The 16209-nt window shown below is 46.3% G+C and overlaps 1 protein-coding gene across 3 annotated transcripts in view; it reads left to right on the top strand.

Moving 5' to 3' along the window:
- SUGCT (succinyl-CoA:glutarate-CoA transferase) overlaps positions 1-16209 on the top strand; it is a 1636615-nt gene that overhangs the window by 187656 nt on the left and 1432750 nt on the right. For all 3 annotated transcript variants that reach the window (XM_063924883.1, XM_063924885.1, XM_063924884.1), the window contains exon 6: positions 7569-7689. In XM_063924883.1, coding sequence (XP_063780953.1) covers positions 7569-7689 — 121 coding nt within the window. The remainder of the gene's footprint in view (positions 1-7568; positions 7690-16209) is intronic.

The raw sequence follows: 16209 nt of genomic DNA, 5'->3' as shown, positions 1-16209 counted from the left end.
CAATAAAAGATGTGTTACATATCACTGATGAGCCCTCGGTGCCCGACACGAGGATACACATGTTTAAGGGAAAGAAACAAGTTATAAACTTTCCTCCTTCCCATGAAATTAATGAGTTATGTGAAAAAGCATGGAAAACTCCAGATAAGAAACTGCAGATTCCCAAAAGGATGTACCCTTTCCCTACACAGGACAGGGTACGTTGGGAATCCTCTCTCACAGTGGACAAAGCCTTAACACGCCTTTCCAAGAAGGTGGCGCTACCGTCCCCTGACACAGCGGCCCTCAAGGATCCTGCGGACCGCAGGCAAGAGACTACACTAAAGTCTATCTACACTCATACTGGTACTTTGCTTAGACCGGCAATCGCGTCGGTATGGGTATGTAGTGCAGTAGCAGCTTGGACGGATACACTGTCAGCTGACCTTGATACCCTAGATAGGGATACAATTTTGTTAACATTAGCTCATATTAAGGACGCAGTCTTATATATGAGGGACGCTCAAAGAGACATTGGTTTACTGGGTTCAAGAGCCAATGCTATGGCTATTTCGGCAAGAAGAGCCTTATGGATCTGCCAATGGACGGGGGATGCAGACTCAAAAAGGCATATGGAGGTTTTACCTTACAAAGGTGATGTATTGTTTGGGGACGGCCTCGTGTTCCTGATCTCTACAGCTACCGCGGGTAAGTCGACCTTTTTACCTTTTTGTTCCCCAACAGCAAAAGAAACCCCCACAATATCAGATGCAGTCCTTTCGGTCGCATAGATCCAGAAGAGGTCTGGGCTCCTCTTTCCTCACCAGAGGTAAGGGTAGAGGCAAGAGGACACCTGCTGCGGCTGGTTCCCAAGAGCAGAAGTCCTCCCCGGCGTCCGCTAAGTCTACCGCATGACGCTGGGGCTCCCCTGCGGGAGTCCGCACAGGTGGGGGCACGCCTTCGACTATTCAGCCAAGTCTGGGTTCAGTCAGACGTGGACCCTTGGGTGATAGAAATAGTCTCCCAGGGCTACAAGCTGGAATTCGAAGAAGTGCCCCCACGCCGATTTTTCAAGTCGGCCTTACCAGCTTCTACCCCAGAGCGGGAAGTAGTGCTAGCTGCAATTCAAATGCTGTGTCAACAGCGAGTGATTATCAGGGTTCCCCTGAGCCAACAGGGAAAAGGGTATTATTCAACCCTGTTTGTGGTTCTGAAGCCGGATGGTTCGGTAAGGCCCATTTTAAACCTAAAATCCCTGAACCTGTACCTGAAAAGATTCAAATTCAAGATGGAATCGCTCCGAGCGGTGATAGCCTGCCTGGAAGGGGGGGATTTTATGGTGTCACTGAACATAAAGGATGCTTACCTTCATGTCCCCATATATCCCTCTCATCATGAGTACCTGAGATTCGCGGTACAGGATTGTCATTATCAGTTTCAGACGTTGCCGTTTGGGCTGTCCACGGCCCCGAGGATTTTCACCAAGATAATGGCGGAAATGATGGTGATCCTGCGCAAGCGAGGAGTGACAATTATCCCATACTTGGATGATCTCCTGATAAAAGCGAGATCAAGAGAGCAATTACTGGAGAACGTGTCACTCTCTCAGAGAGTGCTTCAACAACATGGGTGGATTCTCAATCTACCAAAGTCACAGTTGGTTCCGACAACTCGACTACCGTTCCTAGGCATGATACGGGACACGGAACAAAAGAAAGTTTTCCTCCCGTTGGAAAAAGTCCAGGACCTCCAGAACATGGTCCGAGAACTACTAAAGCCGAAAAGAGTGTCAGCTCATCAATGCACTCGGGTTCTGGGGAAAATGGTGGCAACTTACGAGGCCATTCCCTTCGGCAGGTTCCATGCAAGGACGTTTCAATGGGATCTTCTCTACAATTACATCAAAAAATAACACTGTCCCCCAGGGCCAGGGTATCTCTTCTATGGTGGCTACAAAGTGCTCACCTTCTAGAGGGTCGCAGGTTCGGCATTCAGGACTGGATCCTGGTAACCATGGACGCGAGCCTCCGAGGATGCGGAGCAGTCACCCAAGGAAGAAATTTTCAGGGACTATGGTCAGACCAGGAGTCCTGTCTACACATCAACGTGTTGGAGCTAAGGGCCATATACAACGGCCTTCGACAAGCGGAGAATCTTCTTCGCAACCTGCCGGTTCTGATTCAATCAGACAATGTCACAGCAGTAGCTCATGTGAACCGCCAAGGCGGGACAAGAAGCAGAGTCGCGATGGCGGAAGCCACCAGGATGCTTCGCTGGGCGGAAAATCACGTAAGCGCTCTGTCAGCTGTCTTCATTCCGGGAGTGGACAACTGGGAAGCTGACTTCCTCAGCAGACACAATCTCCATCCAGGAGAGTGGGGACTTCATCAAGAAGTCTTTGCAGAGATAACGGGTCTCTGGGGAGTTCCTCAAATAGACATGATGGCGTCACGCCTCAACAAGAAGCTTCGGAGGTATTGTGCCAGGTCCCGGAACCCTCAGGCAATAGCAGTAGACGCTCTGGTAACGCCATGGGTGTTCCAGTCGGTTTATGTGTTTCCTCCGCTACCTCTCATCACAAAAGTGTTGAGGATCATAAGACGAAAAAGAGTACAGACAATACTCATTGTTCCAGACTGGCCTCGAAGGGCCTGGTACTCAGATCTTCAGGAGATGCTCACAGAATATCCTTGGCCTCTTCCTCTAAGAGAGGACCTGTTACAGCAGGGGCCCTGTCTGTTCCAAGACTTACCGCGGTTACGTTTGACGGCATAGCGGTTGAACGCTGGATCCAGCAGAGAAGGGTATTCCGGAGGAGGTCATACCTACTCTAATAAAGGCTAGGAAGGAGGTGACGTCAAAACATTATCACCGTATCTGGCGGAAATATGTCTCTTGGTGTGAAACCAAGAATGCTCCTACGGAAGATTTCCATCTGGGTCGTTTTCTCCACTTCCTACAGACAGGAGTGGATATGGGCCTAAAGTTAGGCTCTGTTAAAGTACAGATTTCGGCTTTGTCAATATTCTTTCAGAAGGAATTGGCTTTTCTTCCAGAAGTCCAGATTTTTGTAAAAGGAGTACTGCACATCCAGCCTCCTTTGTGCCCCCAGTGGCACCATGGGACCTGAACGTGGTGTTGCAGTTCCTTAAATCACACTGGTTTGAACCCCTTAAAACGGTGGAGTTAAAATTTATCACCTGGAAGGTGGTCATGTTAGCCTTGGCATCTGCGAGGCGTGTGTCAGAATTGGCGGCCTTGTCTTACAAGAGCCCTTACTTGATTTTTCATGTGGATAGAGCGGAATTAAGGACTCGTCCTCAATTTTTACCCAAGGTGGTGTCTTCATTTCATATGAACCAACCTATAGTGGTGCCTGTGGCTACGAGTGACTTGGAGGATTCCATGTCCCTGGATGTAGTCGGGGCCTTAAAAATGTATGTAGCCAGGACGGCTAGAATTAGGAAAACAGATGCATTGTTTGTCCTGTATGCTGCCAACAAGATTGGCGCGCCTGCTTCGAAGCAGACTATTGCTCGCTGGATCTGTAACACAATTCAGCAGGCTTATGTTACGGCTGGATTGCCGTTACCGCATTCAGTAAAGGCCCATTCCACTAGGAAGGTGGGCTTTTCTTGGGCGGCTGCCCGGGGCGTCTCGGCATTACAGCTTTGCCGAGCAGCAACTTGGTCGGGGTCAAACACCTTTGCTAAATTCTACAAGTTTGATACCCTGGCTGATGAGGACCTAGCATTTGCTCAGTCGGTACTGCAGAGTCATCCGCACTCTCCCGCCCGATTGGGAGCTTTGGTATAAACCCCATGGTCCTTACGGAGTCCCCAGCATCCTCTAGGACGTAAGAGAAAATAAGATTTTAAACCTACCGGTAAATCTTTTTCTCCTAGTCCGTAGAGGATGCTGGGCGCCCGTCCCAGTGCGGAAAATCTGCAAGACTTGTATATAGTTATTGCTTACATAAGGGTTATGTTACAGTTAGAATCGGTCTTGGACCGATACTGTTGTTTGTTCATACTGTTAACTGGTTAGGTGTATTCCAGGTTATATGGTATGATTGGTGTGGGCTGGTATGAATCTTGCCCTTAGATTAACAAAATCCTTTCCTCGTATTGTCCATCTCCTCTGGGCACAGTTCTCTAACTGAGGTCTGGAGGAGGGGCATAGAGGGAGGAGCCAGTGCACACCATACTAGAAAGTTCTTTTAGGTGTCCATGTCTCCTGCGGAGCCCGTCTATACCCCATGGTCCTTATGGAGTCCCCAGCATCCTCTACGGACTAGGAGAAAAAGATTTACCGGTAGGTTTAAAATCTTATTTTCTGAGCGCCATTGGTTTTGTGACATAAATGCTAGGTAAATACTTTGTTTAGTATTTTATTATTCATGTAAGTTTTCATATTATCCTATTATTGGCCTTCCTTGGACCACTTATACTGGGAACTCCACGTTTTGGAGGTGTCCTGACCCTGTCTGCTAGCCATCACAATTTGGGCATTGTCACAGTCACTCAGATCCTTAGGCTTGCCCATTTTTCCTGCTTTCAACACATTGGAGTAAATTTACTAAGGTGGGAATTTTTTTTAGAACTGGTGATGTTGCCCATAGCAACTAAATTAGATTCTATCTATTATCTTTTAGAAGCAGCCAGATAAATGTTAAGTAGATTAAAAAATGGAGTAAAAAGAGCGTCTAATAGTGTCAGTGAGAAAAAAAAAACCTTTGTGGGGTCAGGTGTAGTGATGAATAAAACCAGCAACTTAGCTTATAAACTTTCTGGTAGATGACTCTTAGGAGCAGGACATGTAAAAGAGAGATAAAAACAACATGGGCCCTCATTCCTAGTTGTTCGCTCGTTATTTTCCTTCGCATCGGTGCGATTTTCCGCTAACTGCGCATGCGCAATGTTCGCACTGCAGCTGCGGCAAGTAAATTTGCTAAGAAGTTTGGTATTTTACTCACGGCATTACTAGGTTTTTTCTTCGTTCTGCTGATCGTAGTGTGATTGACAGGAAGTGGGTGTTTCTGGGCAAAAACTGGCCGTTTTATGGGAGTGTGTGAAAAAACGCTGCCGTTTCTGGGAAAAACGCGGGAGTGGCTGGAGAAACGGGGGAGTGTCTGGGCGAACGCTGGGTGTGTTTGTGACGTCAAACCAGGAACGACAAGCGCTGAACTGATCGCACCTGAAGAGTAAGTCTCGAGCTACTCAGAAACTGCAAAGAAAAATCTTTTCGCAATATTGCGAATACTTCGTTCGCAATTCTGCTAAGCTAAGATTCACTCCCAGTAGGCGGCGGCTTAGCGTGTGCACTGCTGCGAAAAGCGGCTAGCGAGCGAACAACTCGGAATGAGGGCCATAGTATGTACTGTTTTTGAGTTATCACAGAGGTTTAGAAAATAGGAACTATGCTGGTTCAAATTTTTGATAAAAAAAACAGTAAACAATTTAATAAACACAGTCCTGCCACAAATGCAGGTCACAAATGCATACAATTAGAATAAAGACATTAAAAAACATATAAAAAATAAATATATAGCAGCTTGTCTGTTCGTAAGTGTAGGTATTAACCGTACAAGATAAATGAATATAGCCGGCTTATCTGTCCGCATATGTAGAATCCAAGATTTTTAAAAGGATAAGTAGGTAGATTTTCTGTCCATAAGTGTTGGTAGCAAACGTACAAGATTAAAAATCAGAAACAGCTTATCTGTCCACGAGTGGGGACAGATAAGCTGTTTCTAATTTTTAATCTTGTATGTTTGCTACCTACACATTATAGCTACGCCAGTGATTACATCTAAACCCACCCAGAACACTAATACTCCTTTTACACCACCACTAAAAACCTGGTTTACTGTCGTGATAACCCAGGAGTGGTTCGATGTAAAAGGGTTAACCCGGGAATCCAACCTGACTAGCTTGCAGGGTTGGTCCTGGGAAGGACCGGGGTCACAGTGCAGTGTAAACGACTTTGCCGGGTCGATGCGACCCAGGACCCGTTCAATGCATAGAGCTGAGGCGGTCCTTGAAGATAATTTTATCTCCAAGCACTGCCTCCACACATGTTGGAGGTGACAGTACAATCCCTGCAATATGCCGGGACGAGCCGCTGTCTGAAAGGGGTCTCTTGATGGGTCGCACCTGGGAAGCACCCGTGTACGGCTCCTGAGTGCGACCGGTAATTTCTACTTGCAAAAATTGGCAGTTGAAAGTTGAGTTGTGGCTTTGATGCTTTTAAATGAATCCCAAAGTTGCATATGCCCGGCTAGAGTGCACGTACAGTGTGAAAATTGCTAGATCCATCCACAAAACTGACATACGTGCAACTCTGAATCTGCCCCATTATCTGCTATTGGAATAGACTCCTTTCTGGTCTTCCCCTAAACAGAATTTCACCTCTGTCATCTATTTTTAATGCATCAGCTAGAATAATTTTAATCACAACAATGACCTTCTACTGTTGTTCTGCTGTCAGTCCCTACATTAATTATCTTTATTTTATGGTATCCAGTCTCCAAATACCCCCTTTGCTCTGTACATGATGTGCGCATTTCATCCATTCTTCTTGCCGACTCTTATTCAGGACATTTCTCAGGAGGCACCCACTTTCTGGAATGCTTTCCCACACACAACAAGACTGCCTACTAGTCTGCAATCCCTATGGGTCTGCAAACAAATATCAATGAGTCTTATTTCCACAAGTGCAGCACATTGCCACACTTACATGCACAGTCTTGCGGGGCAAGTCTAAAAGCCGTGATGCAACTCGGTGGAAATGGCTCCAAAAAATAAAAAATTCTAATCTGGGTAGGGACCAGGCTTGCACCTGGGAATGACCCGGGTTAAGGAGCAGGTCATCTAACGCAGGTACCGTTACAGCATGGGGACTGGGTATAAAATGAAACTGTGCCTGTGACAGTTGGCAGGGATTACAGCATACCCATATGATCCGGACCATTCCGGTTTTTACACCCTCTTCATACGGAGATGCTTTAATCTATCCCTGCCCGTCTCCCCAGTTACAACTGTGACAGACACCCCCTCAGATGTGACACCCTCTGCCCCGCGGCAGGTCGCCGGTTCTGCATTCCGGGCTCTGGACCGCTCTGGTTTTAATTCAATCCTTAGGGTTTTCCAGTGCTTGGAGATGTTGTTATCTCCAAGTGCTGGCAGAATAGAGAGACTGCACCCGTGTGTAGTGTAAACGGTGCCGACCCGGTAATAACCCTGGTCGGGGTTGCATTATGTAAGGGGCCATCCCTAAGTTTGATCCAAACTGGAGCCGTGTTCCAAATCACAGGTCCTGGAAAAGGGGTATAAATGAAACGACCCCGAAGTTTACATTTCTTTTGACAACAAGATTATACCAATTAGTTTTTGTTTCACTTTTCAGTGAAATTGTTCTGTGTATTCTATCTGTAGATGTCACTGTTGTATTAAATAACCACAGAAAGCATTTACTTTCTTTTACATCAGCAAAAAAGGACATTGGAGGGTTTAAGAATGAACTGTGAATGTCACGTTTTTAGGTCTTTGTTCTGCATCACTTTCATTTCTAATTATTTATTTTTTCAGCTTGCACAAGCCTGTGATGTTCTCATTGAAAATTACATTCCCGGAAAACTAGCTGAAATGGGATTGAGTTATGATGTTATGAAGAACACGGCCCCTCATATTATATACTGCTCTATCACAGGTAAAATCTACACAATACAGTTCTTGGGTGCTGATTTTTGCTGTGTTCAATATTATATTGAGAATTTATGCCCAGTTTATTAATGAAATGCATTCATTTTCTCTACCAGCTCTGTCGGAGTTGCCATATTCATGCCTTTTTTGTGAACTAAACAAGACATTTTGAGAAGTTTTCATGACCACATGTAGTTTAAGGTTATTAAACAGTGAAAGAAGCTATATGTACAGAATAACACTATTAATATCAGGGCTGCCATCCAGGTGTGTACATGGGTTTAAGTTGATTTTCTAGATTTTCAGGCCTGTTTCACACACACCAGAAAGAAAAAAGCCGGACAAAAGTTGTCCGCTTTTTTTGCCGGCATGCAGTGCCTTTCACACCCAGCGGCTTTGAGCTCTGTTTAATGCTGTGCGCATGGGCAGCAGGAAAAAATCCCGTTGTGTGTGAAAGAACCCATTCACACACATAGTGGGGTGTAGTATGGCATGCTGGGGTGTAGTATGGTATGCCGGCGGCCGGGCTCCCGGCGACCAGCATACTGGCGCCGGAAGCCCGACTGCCGGAAATACCGACAGCGCGGCGAGCGCAAATGAGCCCCGTGTGGGCTCGCTGCGCTCGCCACGCTGTTCTCGCCACGCTGCGGGCACGGGTTATTTATTCTCCACGAGGGAGAATATCTGTCGGTATGCTGGGTGTCAGGATTCCGGCGCCGGTATACTGTGCGCCGGGATCCCGACATTCGGCATCCTGAAGACCACCCACATATTGTTCTGCCTTCAGGGATGGCATGGCCACGACCCAGCAGCCGTCCTATTCAGTGGATATTTCCGGCTGCAACGCTTTTCACGAAGGATGCCAAAACATTGTTGAGGTTGTCTTGTCAGCCACAGTCCCAGTTTCTCAAATTTTGGAAATTAGGCACCTGACAGTGTTATGTGAATTTGGCGGTCTTTCTGGGTACTTGGATTTGCAGTCAGGTGCATTATTGCTACATAGTTACAAAGTTAATGAGGTTGAAAAGAGGCAAAATGCCCATCGGGTTCAACCTGTAATCTGTCTTAAGCCGAGTTCATTATAATGTCTCAATTGAAATTATGTTTTATGTTTAGTTATCAACTGTAAATCATGTTCCTCCCAGATTAAAAATGTCAATATTTTAAATGCTATAACCTTGGATATCTTTTCAGTCAGAAATTTATCCAATCCGTTTTTAAATGCATATATAGTGTCCGCCATTACCACCTTCACTGACAGGGAATTCCAGATCCTTATTGCCCTAACAGTCAAGAACCCTTTCCTACGTAGCGTATGGAATCTTCTCTCCTCAAGCCTCAGCGAGTGACCTCGCGTCTTATACAGAGTTCTTTTAATAGACAATTCCTCTGATAACTCTTTGTAATTTCCCTTTATATATTTGACGATATTGATAATGTCTCCTCTTAGACGCCTCTTTTCTAGTGTATACAGTTTCAACCTAGTAAGCCTTTCCTCATACTCCAGTCCGTCTAGCCCTTTAATGACTTTAGTAGCACGTCTTTGAATCCTTTCGAGTTCACAGATATCTTTTTTATAATGTGCTGCCCAAAATTGAACACAATATTCCAGGTGCGAACGTACCAATGATTTGTACAGCGGCAGGATTACACTCTCGTCCCTTGTCTTAATTCCCCTTTTTTTGCACGCTAGCACCTTACTTGCCTTCTTTGCTGCACTTTGACATTATGTTCACTATTATCAATGTGTACCCCCAAATCTTTTTCCAGTACTGTTACCCCTAGATTTTCCCCATTTAATATGTAGGTTGCAAGTTTGTTCTTGGTCCCGAAGTGCATAACTTTGCATTTTTCTATATTGAATCCCATTTTCCATTTAGACGCCCAGATTTCAAGTTTAGATAAGTTGTTCTGTAGAGACTCCACATCTATTTCCAAATTAATTACCTTACACAATTTAGTATCATCTGCAAAGATTGACACTGTGCTTTCCAGGCCTATTTCCAGGTCGTTGATAAATATGTTGAACAGTAGTGGCCCAAGTACGGACCCTTGTGGTATTCCGCTGACTACTGGTGCCCAGCTGGAGGACATCCCATTGACCACTACTCAGAGTACCCTGTTATCTAGCCAATTACTTATCCATGTACAAATAGTTTTTCCTAGGCCAAGCTCCTTTAATTTGATGATCAGTCTCCTGTGAGGCACTGTATCGAAGGCTTTTGCAAAATCTAAGTATACCACATCCACTGCTTTTCCTTGGTCAAGATTGTCGCTCACTTCCTCATAGAAGCTAACTAAGTTAGTTTGACATGATCTGTCGCCTACAAACTCTTGCTGGTTCTTGCTAATAAACTTAGCGGCATGCAGATACTCCTGTATGCTATCCCTTAAAATTCCCTCCAATAATTTCCCCACTATAGATGTCAAACTAACTGGTCTGTAATTTCCTGGATGATTTTTAGATCTTTTTTTAAATATTGGCACTACCTCAGCTATCCATAGGTACCATGCCTGATCTAATAGAACTATTGAAAATCAAGTATAGTGGTCTTGCTAATTGTGACCTAAGCTCCATAAGAACCCTCGGGTGAAGTCCATCAGGTCCAGGTGATTTATTAATCTTAATTTTGCTTAGTCTCTCCCGGACTACCTCCTCACTTAAACAAGTATCTAGCCAGGAATCCTTGCTTTCACTATCGTTATGCACTACTCCCACCGTCACTTCTTCTCTGGTGAACACCGATGATAAATATTTGTTCAGTATTTCCGTTTCTGTTTCGTCGTCATTTATCAATACTCCAAATTCATCTTTTATTGGACCTACGTGCTCCTTTCTTAACCTTTTACTGTTTATGTATTTAAAAAACTTCTTAGTTTTGGTTTTGTTCTCTATAGCGATTTGATTTTCATTTTCAATTTTAGCTGCTCTTATTGCTTTTTTGCAATTTTTATTGCATTCCTTGTAGTACTAAAATGACTCCTCCGTTCCATTAGATTTAAATGCTTTGAAAGAACGCTTCTTATTATTCATTACTTCCTTGACCTTCTTATTAAGCCACATCGGTTTGAGTTTGATACTCCAGCGTCTGCTGCCCATGGGAATGAATTTGTCAATATTGCTATTTAACAACCCTTTTAAATGCATCCCACATTTCCGTAGTGTTCTTGCCATGAAACAAATCTTCCCAGTCCGTTAAGTGCACCTCTCAGCATACTGAAATTAGCCTTCCTAAAGTTAAATATTTTGGTTGATCCCTTATAGTGATGTTTCTTGAAACTGATGTCTAATGAGATCATATAGTGATCACTGTTACCCAAGGTCTCCCCAACTTTCATGCTTGATACAATGTTCACATTATTAGTAATTACTAGATCCAGAGTAGTTTTACCTCTAGTTGGATCCTCGACTAATTGAGACAAAAAGTGATCCTTTAACGTATTTAAAAACCTGTTACCCCTAGCTTTAACACATGAATCATTACTTCAGTTTATATCAGGATAATTAAAATCCCCAATCACTAGGATGTCTCCCAATCCCGCAGCCTTTTCAATTTGCCGCAAGAGTTGTTCTTCCTCATGTATGCTAATATCCGGCTGTTTGTAGCACGTACCTATGACTAGTTTTTTTGCATCAATACTCCCACTTGAGATTTTAACCCATAGTGACTCCACCTTATCTCCAGTCCCCTCGTAAATAACCTCCTTTAAGTACGGTTTAAGAGATGGTTTAACATGAAGACACACACCTCCACCTCTTTTGTTAGCTATGTCCCTTCTGAAAAGAGAATACCCCTCCAAGTTTGCAACCCAACCGTGAGAGTCGTCCCACCATGTTTCCGTAATACCTATAATGTCATACTGACCCTTTGATGCTAACAATTCCAATTCCCCCATTTTACCTGCTAGGTTTCTTGCATTCACAAGCATACATTTTAGCTTAGTGTTTCCCTTGTCCGTTTGTTTTTTTAGGGTATCCTGTCATGGTTTACAAGTGCCTCCCTAGAGTTACTCTTACTGCGAGTTCTTCTACTCACTCCCTCTCCTCCCCCATCATACTTACTATTCCTTTTGATCCACCCATTTAGTCCTTCTAAGCCCTCCGCCCCATCATAAGTGTTTTCCCTTATGTTACTTACATACTTATCCCTTTTGCTACTTACATCAGTTTCAATATGCTGTAATGATGAACCACAATTGTTGTTAGTTAATATTTTGGCATTATCATTGTTACTACCCTTTTTAGTACCCATGTAAGTACCCTTGCCGGCTACTCTTTCCCTCCCCCCTTCTCCACCCCCATTTAGTTCACTACCACCATCTTTACTATTCTCACTGCATGACTCATAGTTTCTAGGTAAACCCTCCCCCCAGGCACCTAGTTTAAAAGCTCCTCCAACCTTCCAACCATCCTTCCCCCCAGCACCGCAGCCCCCTCCTCATTCAGGTGCAATCCATTGCAACAAAAAAGATGGTGCCTGACTGAGAAGTCCGCCCAGTGTTCAAAGAACACAAACTCCTCCTTCCTACACCAGTCTCTAAGCCACAAATTTACCTCCCTAATCTCCCTCTGCCTCCCTGCGCCAGTGTGTGGCACAACTAGTATTTCGGAGAATATTACCTTAGATGTCCTTGCCTTTCGTTTCTGGCCTGAATCCCTATAATCTTTCTTAAGGACATCCCACCTACCACTAACTTTGTCATTGGAGCCAACGTGCACTAAGACCGCCGGGTCCTTCCCAGCCCCTCCCGACAATCTATCTACCCGGTCTGCGATGTGCCGCACCCGAGCACCCGGGAGACAACAGACCGTACGGCGATCGCGATCCCGGGAGCAGAATGCCCTATCTGTCTTCCTGATGATAAGAGTCCCCTACCACCACAATCTGCTTGGGTACCTCTCTCATCCCATCCGAGCCAGAGGGACCACTCCTCTGGTTGCTAGAGGGAACAGTCTCCTCCAGCTCCGTCATTTCCTTGATATCATCCACCGAATCTTCGTCCAATCGGGCAAATTTATTCGGCTTTGATAGTTCGGAGATGTCGTGCCTTACCCTCTTTTTCTTCCTTCTAACAGTGACCCAGCTAGCTACCTGATTATCCTTGTCTACCGGTGTCCCCCTCTGCAACTCCTCCACCGTTCTATCTAAACTTTGCTCGAGAATGTGAATCTCCCTCAGCCGCGTAATGGTTTGCTCTAGATTAGTTACCTGGGCTTCCAGGGCAACCGTTCGCACACATCTCGCGTAGATAGAATTCATCCTGCAACGGTTGCTCCAGGTGTGCATACATCTTGCACGACATGCACTGAGTGAGACTCTCAAACTCGGCCCCTCCAATTTGCTTGACAACTCAACTCCCTATTAACTTCCGAAGAACAATACAGAATAATATAAAAAATGCAAGCAATGAATACAAACAATGCAATATGATATTGACTATAACCTAGCTGTGGACATAATAAATATTCACAAAACAGCAAAAATAGCCAATTCAATCACATACATGATGAAGTAGGTAATCAATACTTATCTGAGTGGGCCCTCTCCTGCGACTCCGCTACTCTTGCTTGCAGTTGTTTCGCACCTCCTTCTCACTTGCTACACCCGTCCTCAGTTCGCAGTCATCCTCAGCTCGCAGTTCGCAGTCGTCCTCAGCTCGCAGTCCCTTCACACGCAGGCTGTGTCTGCAGCAGCAGCACACTCTCACTCACCCGACAGCAGCAGCCCTCACACACTTACTCTCCCCCTCTCACTTCCCCCAGCAGCAGCAGCACACTCTCACTCACTGTGTCTGTAGCCTATCGCCTTCTCTAACTGTACTATTGTAACCCTGGCATCCATCTGAACTATAACCCGCACAAACAACATTGTCCTCGGTGATGGTGGACACAGGTTATCCGCACACTCCTTGTCTTCCAGGGATCGTCTGCCATGCCCAAATTTTGCAAACCACTCAAACACAGTGGTTCGGAAAGCTGCTTCCTCCCCAAAAGCAGCTTGCAGTTGGTCAAAATTGTCATGGTGTCGCAGACCACTCTTGCAGTCGTAGTAGATCACGGTTCTCCATTGACCTCTGTTGATCTCCAAAATGAGTTTGTGAAGGAAGTGAACAATACTGGCTTCTTTGAACACCCCTTATTGCAAACCCCTCGTATCTGCATTTTCAGTCAAGCAGCTTACCATGACATGGGATACATGCAACTGGGCTTCACACTACTGCCTTTGGGCTCGGAGCTCTTTCAGCCCTAGGAGTAAGCAGTGGTAGATAAATTGGTAATCCGGCCCTGCATATTTAGAAACAAGGATAACTTTCTTTTCATATAAACTGGCAGAACTGGATTAGGGGTAAAACAAACTGTATGGATATACTGTAGTAGATACAAAATGCAAATAAGTAATTTCTATCTTTCTGGTAAATACGATAAGTAATTTTGTATTTTGAAAATAACTAGTTTATTAAAAATATATATGTTAGGGGGCGTAGCCACGGCGGCAAGCGGATAGGCAGCAGGATTGAGGAGCTCCCTGGGCTATTAATCCTGTAATCATCCTGGGGCTCTTTTGAGGCTGCTTGGGCATCACCGGAGGACTCCTGCAGGAGATCCCAGCTCGCGCCAGCCGCCTCCCGCACTTCGGGCCTAGGCCGCCAGTGAATCCCGGCCTCAATTTCCGGATTTCCCCCGGGCTGTCGCGGGCGCGAACCCGCAACGAAGGCTACACTCCACAGCGCTGGAGGTGAGCGGCGCCCCCATCCTGGACCCCCTGGACGCCTTACCGAGCGGGCTCCTGATCCTCCGGTACCTGAGATCAGTGCAGCAGTCTGAGTAGGGGAAAGTCTGTGGGCCCGACGGCCATCTTGGCTGCAGTTTCCTGAGCACATCCTCATTACTTGTGCTGTGTCTATGGGGGAAATACAGGGCTGACAGAGCTGAATTGGAATACGCTGCCCTGCCTTTGGCTGCTCGTCTATATTACACTATATAACACGATATATATCACTTGGTCCCTCTGGTCCCCCTCCCCCCTTCTGTATTACTGCTGGGTGTCCTGGGCTCTGGAGTGCTGCTACTGCTGGATGCCTTGTGCTCTGGAGTGCTGCTGATACTGCATCTCTTCCCGACTGCTGTGCTCTCTGACACTGAATATCGGGACTCTGAGCACTGCTAGGGCCTTGTTACTATGGTGAGGGGTGGTCAGAGCGCAGCTGCTGCTAAATTGGAGAAGTTTGCCCGTCAACCTGCTGCCCAGCCGATGCAGTCATCCCCTAAGTCCTCTCCTTCTACCAAACCGACTCCCCCGGCCGGGGCCGGCTCGGGCGCGGACATGCAGCCATCTACTCCTTCCATTGAGCATGTCCTGGAGGCCATAGCGGCCAGCGAACAACGCCTGTCGAACAAAATGGAGAAGGTGCAGTGCGACTTATCACTGTTGCGCCAGGACGTCCAGCGTGTCCGGGAGAGGGTCGGCGAAACAGAAACACGGGTCTCTAATCTGGAAGACCTCAGCGGCCCCCTACAACGGTCTGTCTCTGCGGTTACACAACAAGTCTTGTCACTGCAAACTAAACTCCTGGATATGGAGGGGCGACTTTGCAGAAATAAAGTGAGATTCGTGGGCCTGCATGAAAAGGAAGAGGGGGCGCACCCTGAAGACTTCCTAGAATCCTGGCTGAAAGAGGCGTATGGCACTGAATCCTTTACAGCCCAATTTGCGGTGGAGCGGGCACACCGGGTACCTTTCCGGCCTTTGCCCCCGGGTGCACTGCCGCAAACATTCATTGCTAAGTTTCTGCACTATAAAGACCGGGACTCCGTCCTGCGCCTGGGCCGCACGAAGGGCCACCTGCTTCAAAATGGTGTCCGGATCTCGGCGTTTCCAGAATTTGCAGCGGATGTCCAGAAAGATCGGGCCCAGTTTCTGCCCATCAAGCGGCGCCTTCGTGACCTGAGTCTTCCATATTCGATGCTGTTTCCCTCTAGGCTACGCGTGGTGGCGGACGGGGAAACTAAGTTCTTCAGCTCTCCAAGGAAGGCGGCGGCCTGGCTGGACAGATACGCTCCGGGCGCCCGCCAGATGGCTCCGGACTGATTGACATCCAGTTTCCTCTCTATATGGGCCTACAATATGCAAGTATAAGCCCGGGGAGCTTCCTTTTGTATTAGTTGTTCTGGACTTTGCTGGGTAGTGACTTTTACGTATTGGTCTTTGTATTGGGGGGGTTTTGTTTAAATCTGTAATCTACACATAGCACTGCCGTAGGCTTTCAGATCACCAAGGTTAGAGTTCTGTTAGGGATAAGATTATGCCACAGTTCGGGGGGGTATACGGGGAGGGGGGATGCTGTTGGGATGATGTTAATTTTTCTGTTGTTTCTCTGACGTCCTAGTGGATGCTGGGAACTCCGTAAGGACCATGGGGAATAGCGGCTCCGCAGGAGACTGGGCACAACTAAAGAAAGCTTTAGGTCACCTGGTGTGCACTGGCTCCTCCCACTATGACCCTCCTCCAAGCCTCAGTTAGATTTT

The sequence above is a fragment of the Pseudophryne corroboree genome, chromosome 5 (assembly GCF_028390025.1).
Source record: "Pseudophryne corroboree isolate aPseCor3 chromosome 5, aPseCor3.hap2, whole genome shotgun sequence".
Classification (NCBI taxonomy): Eukaryota; Metazoa; Chordata; class Amphibia; order Anura; family Myobatrachidae; genus Pseudophryne; species Pseudophryne corroboree.
Note: the sequence above shows the minus strand (reverse complement) of the source record. Positions and strands in the feature narration are given on the sequence as shown.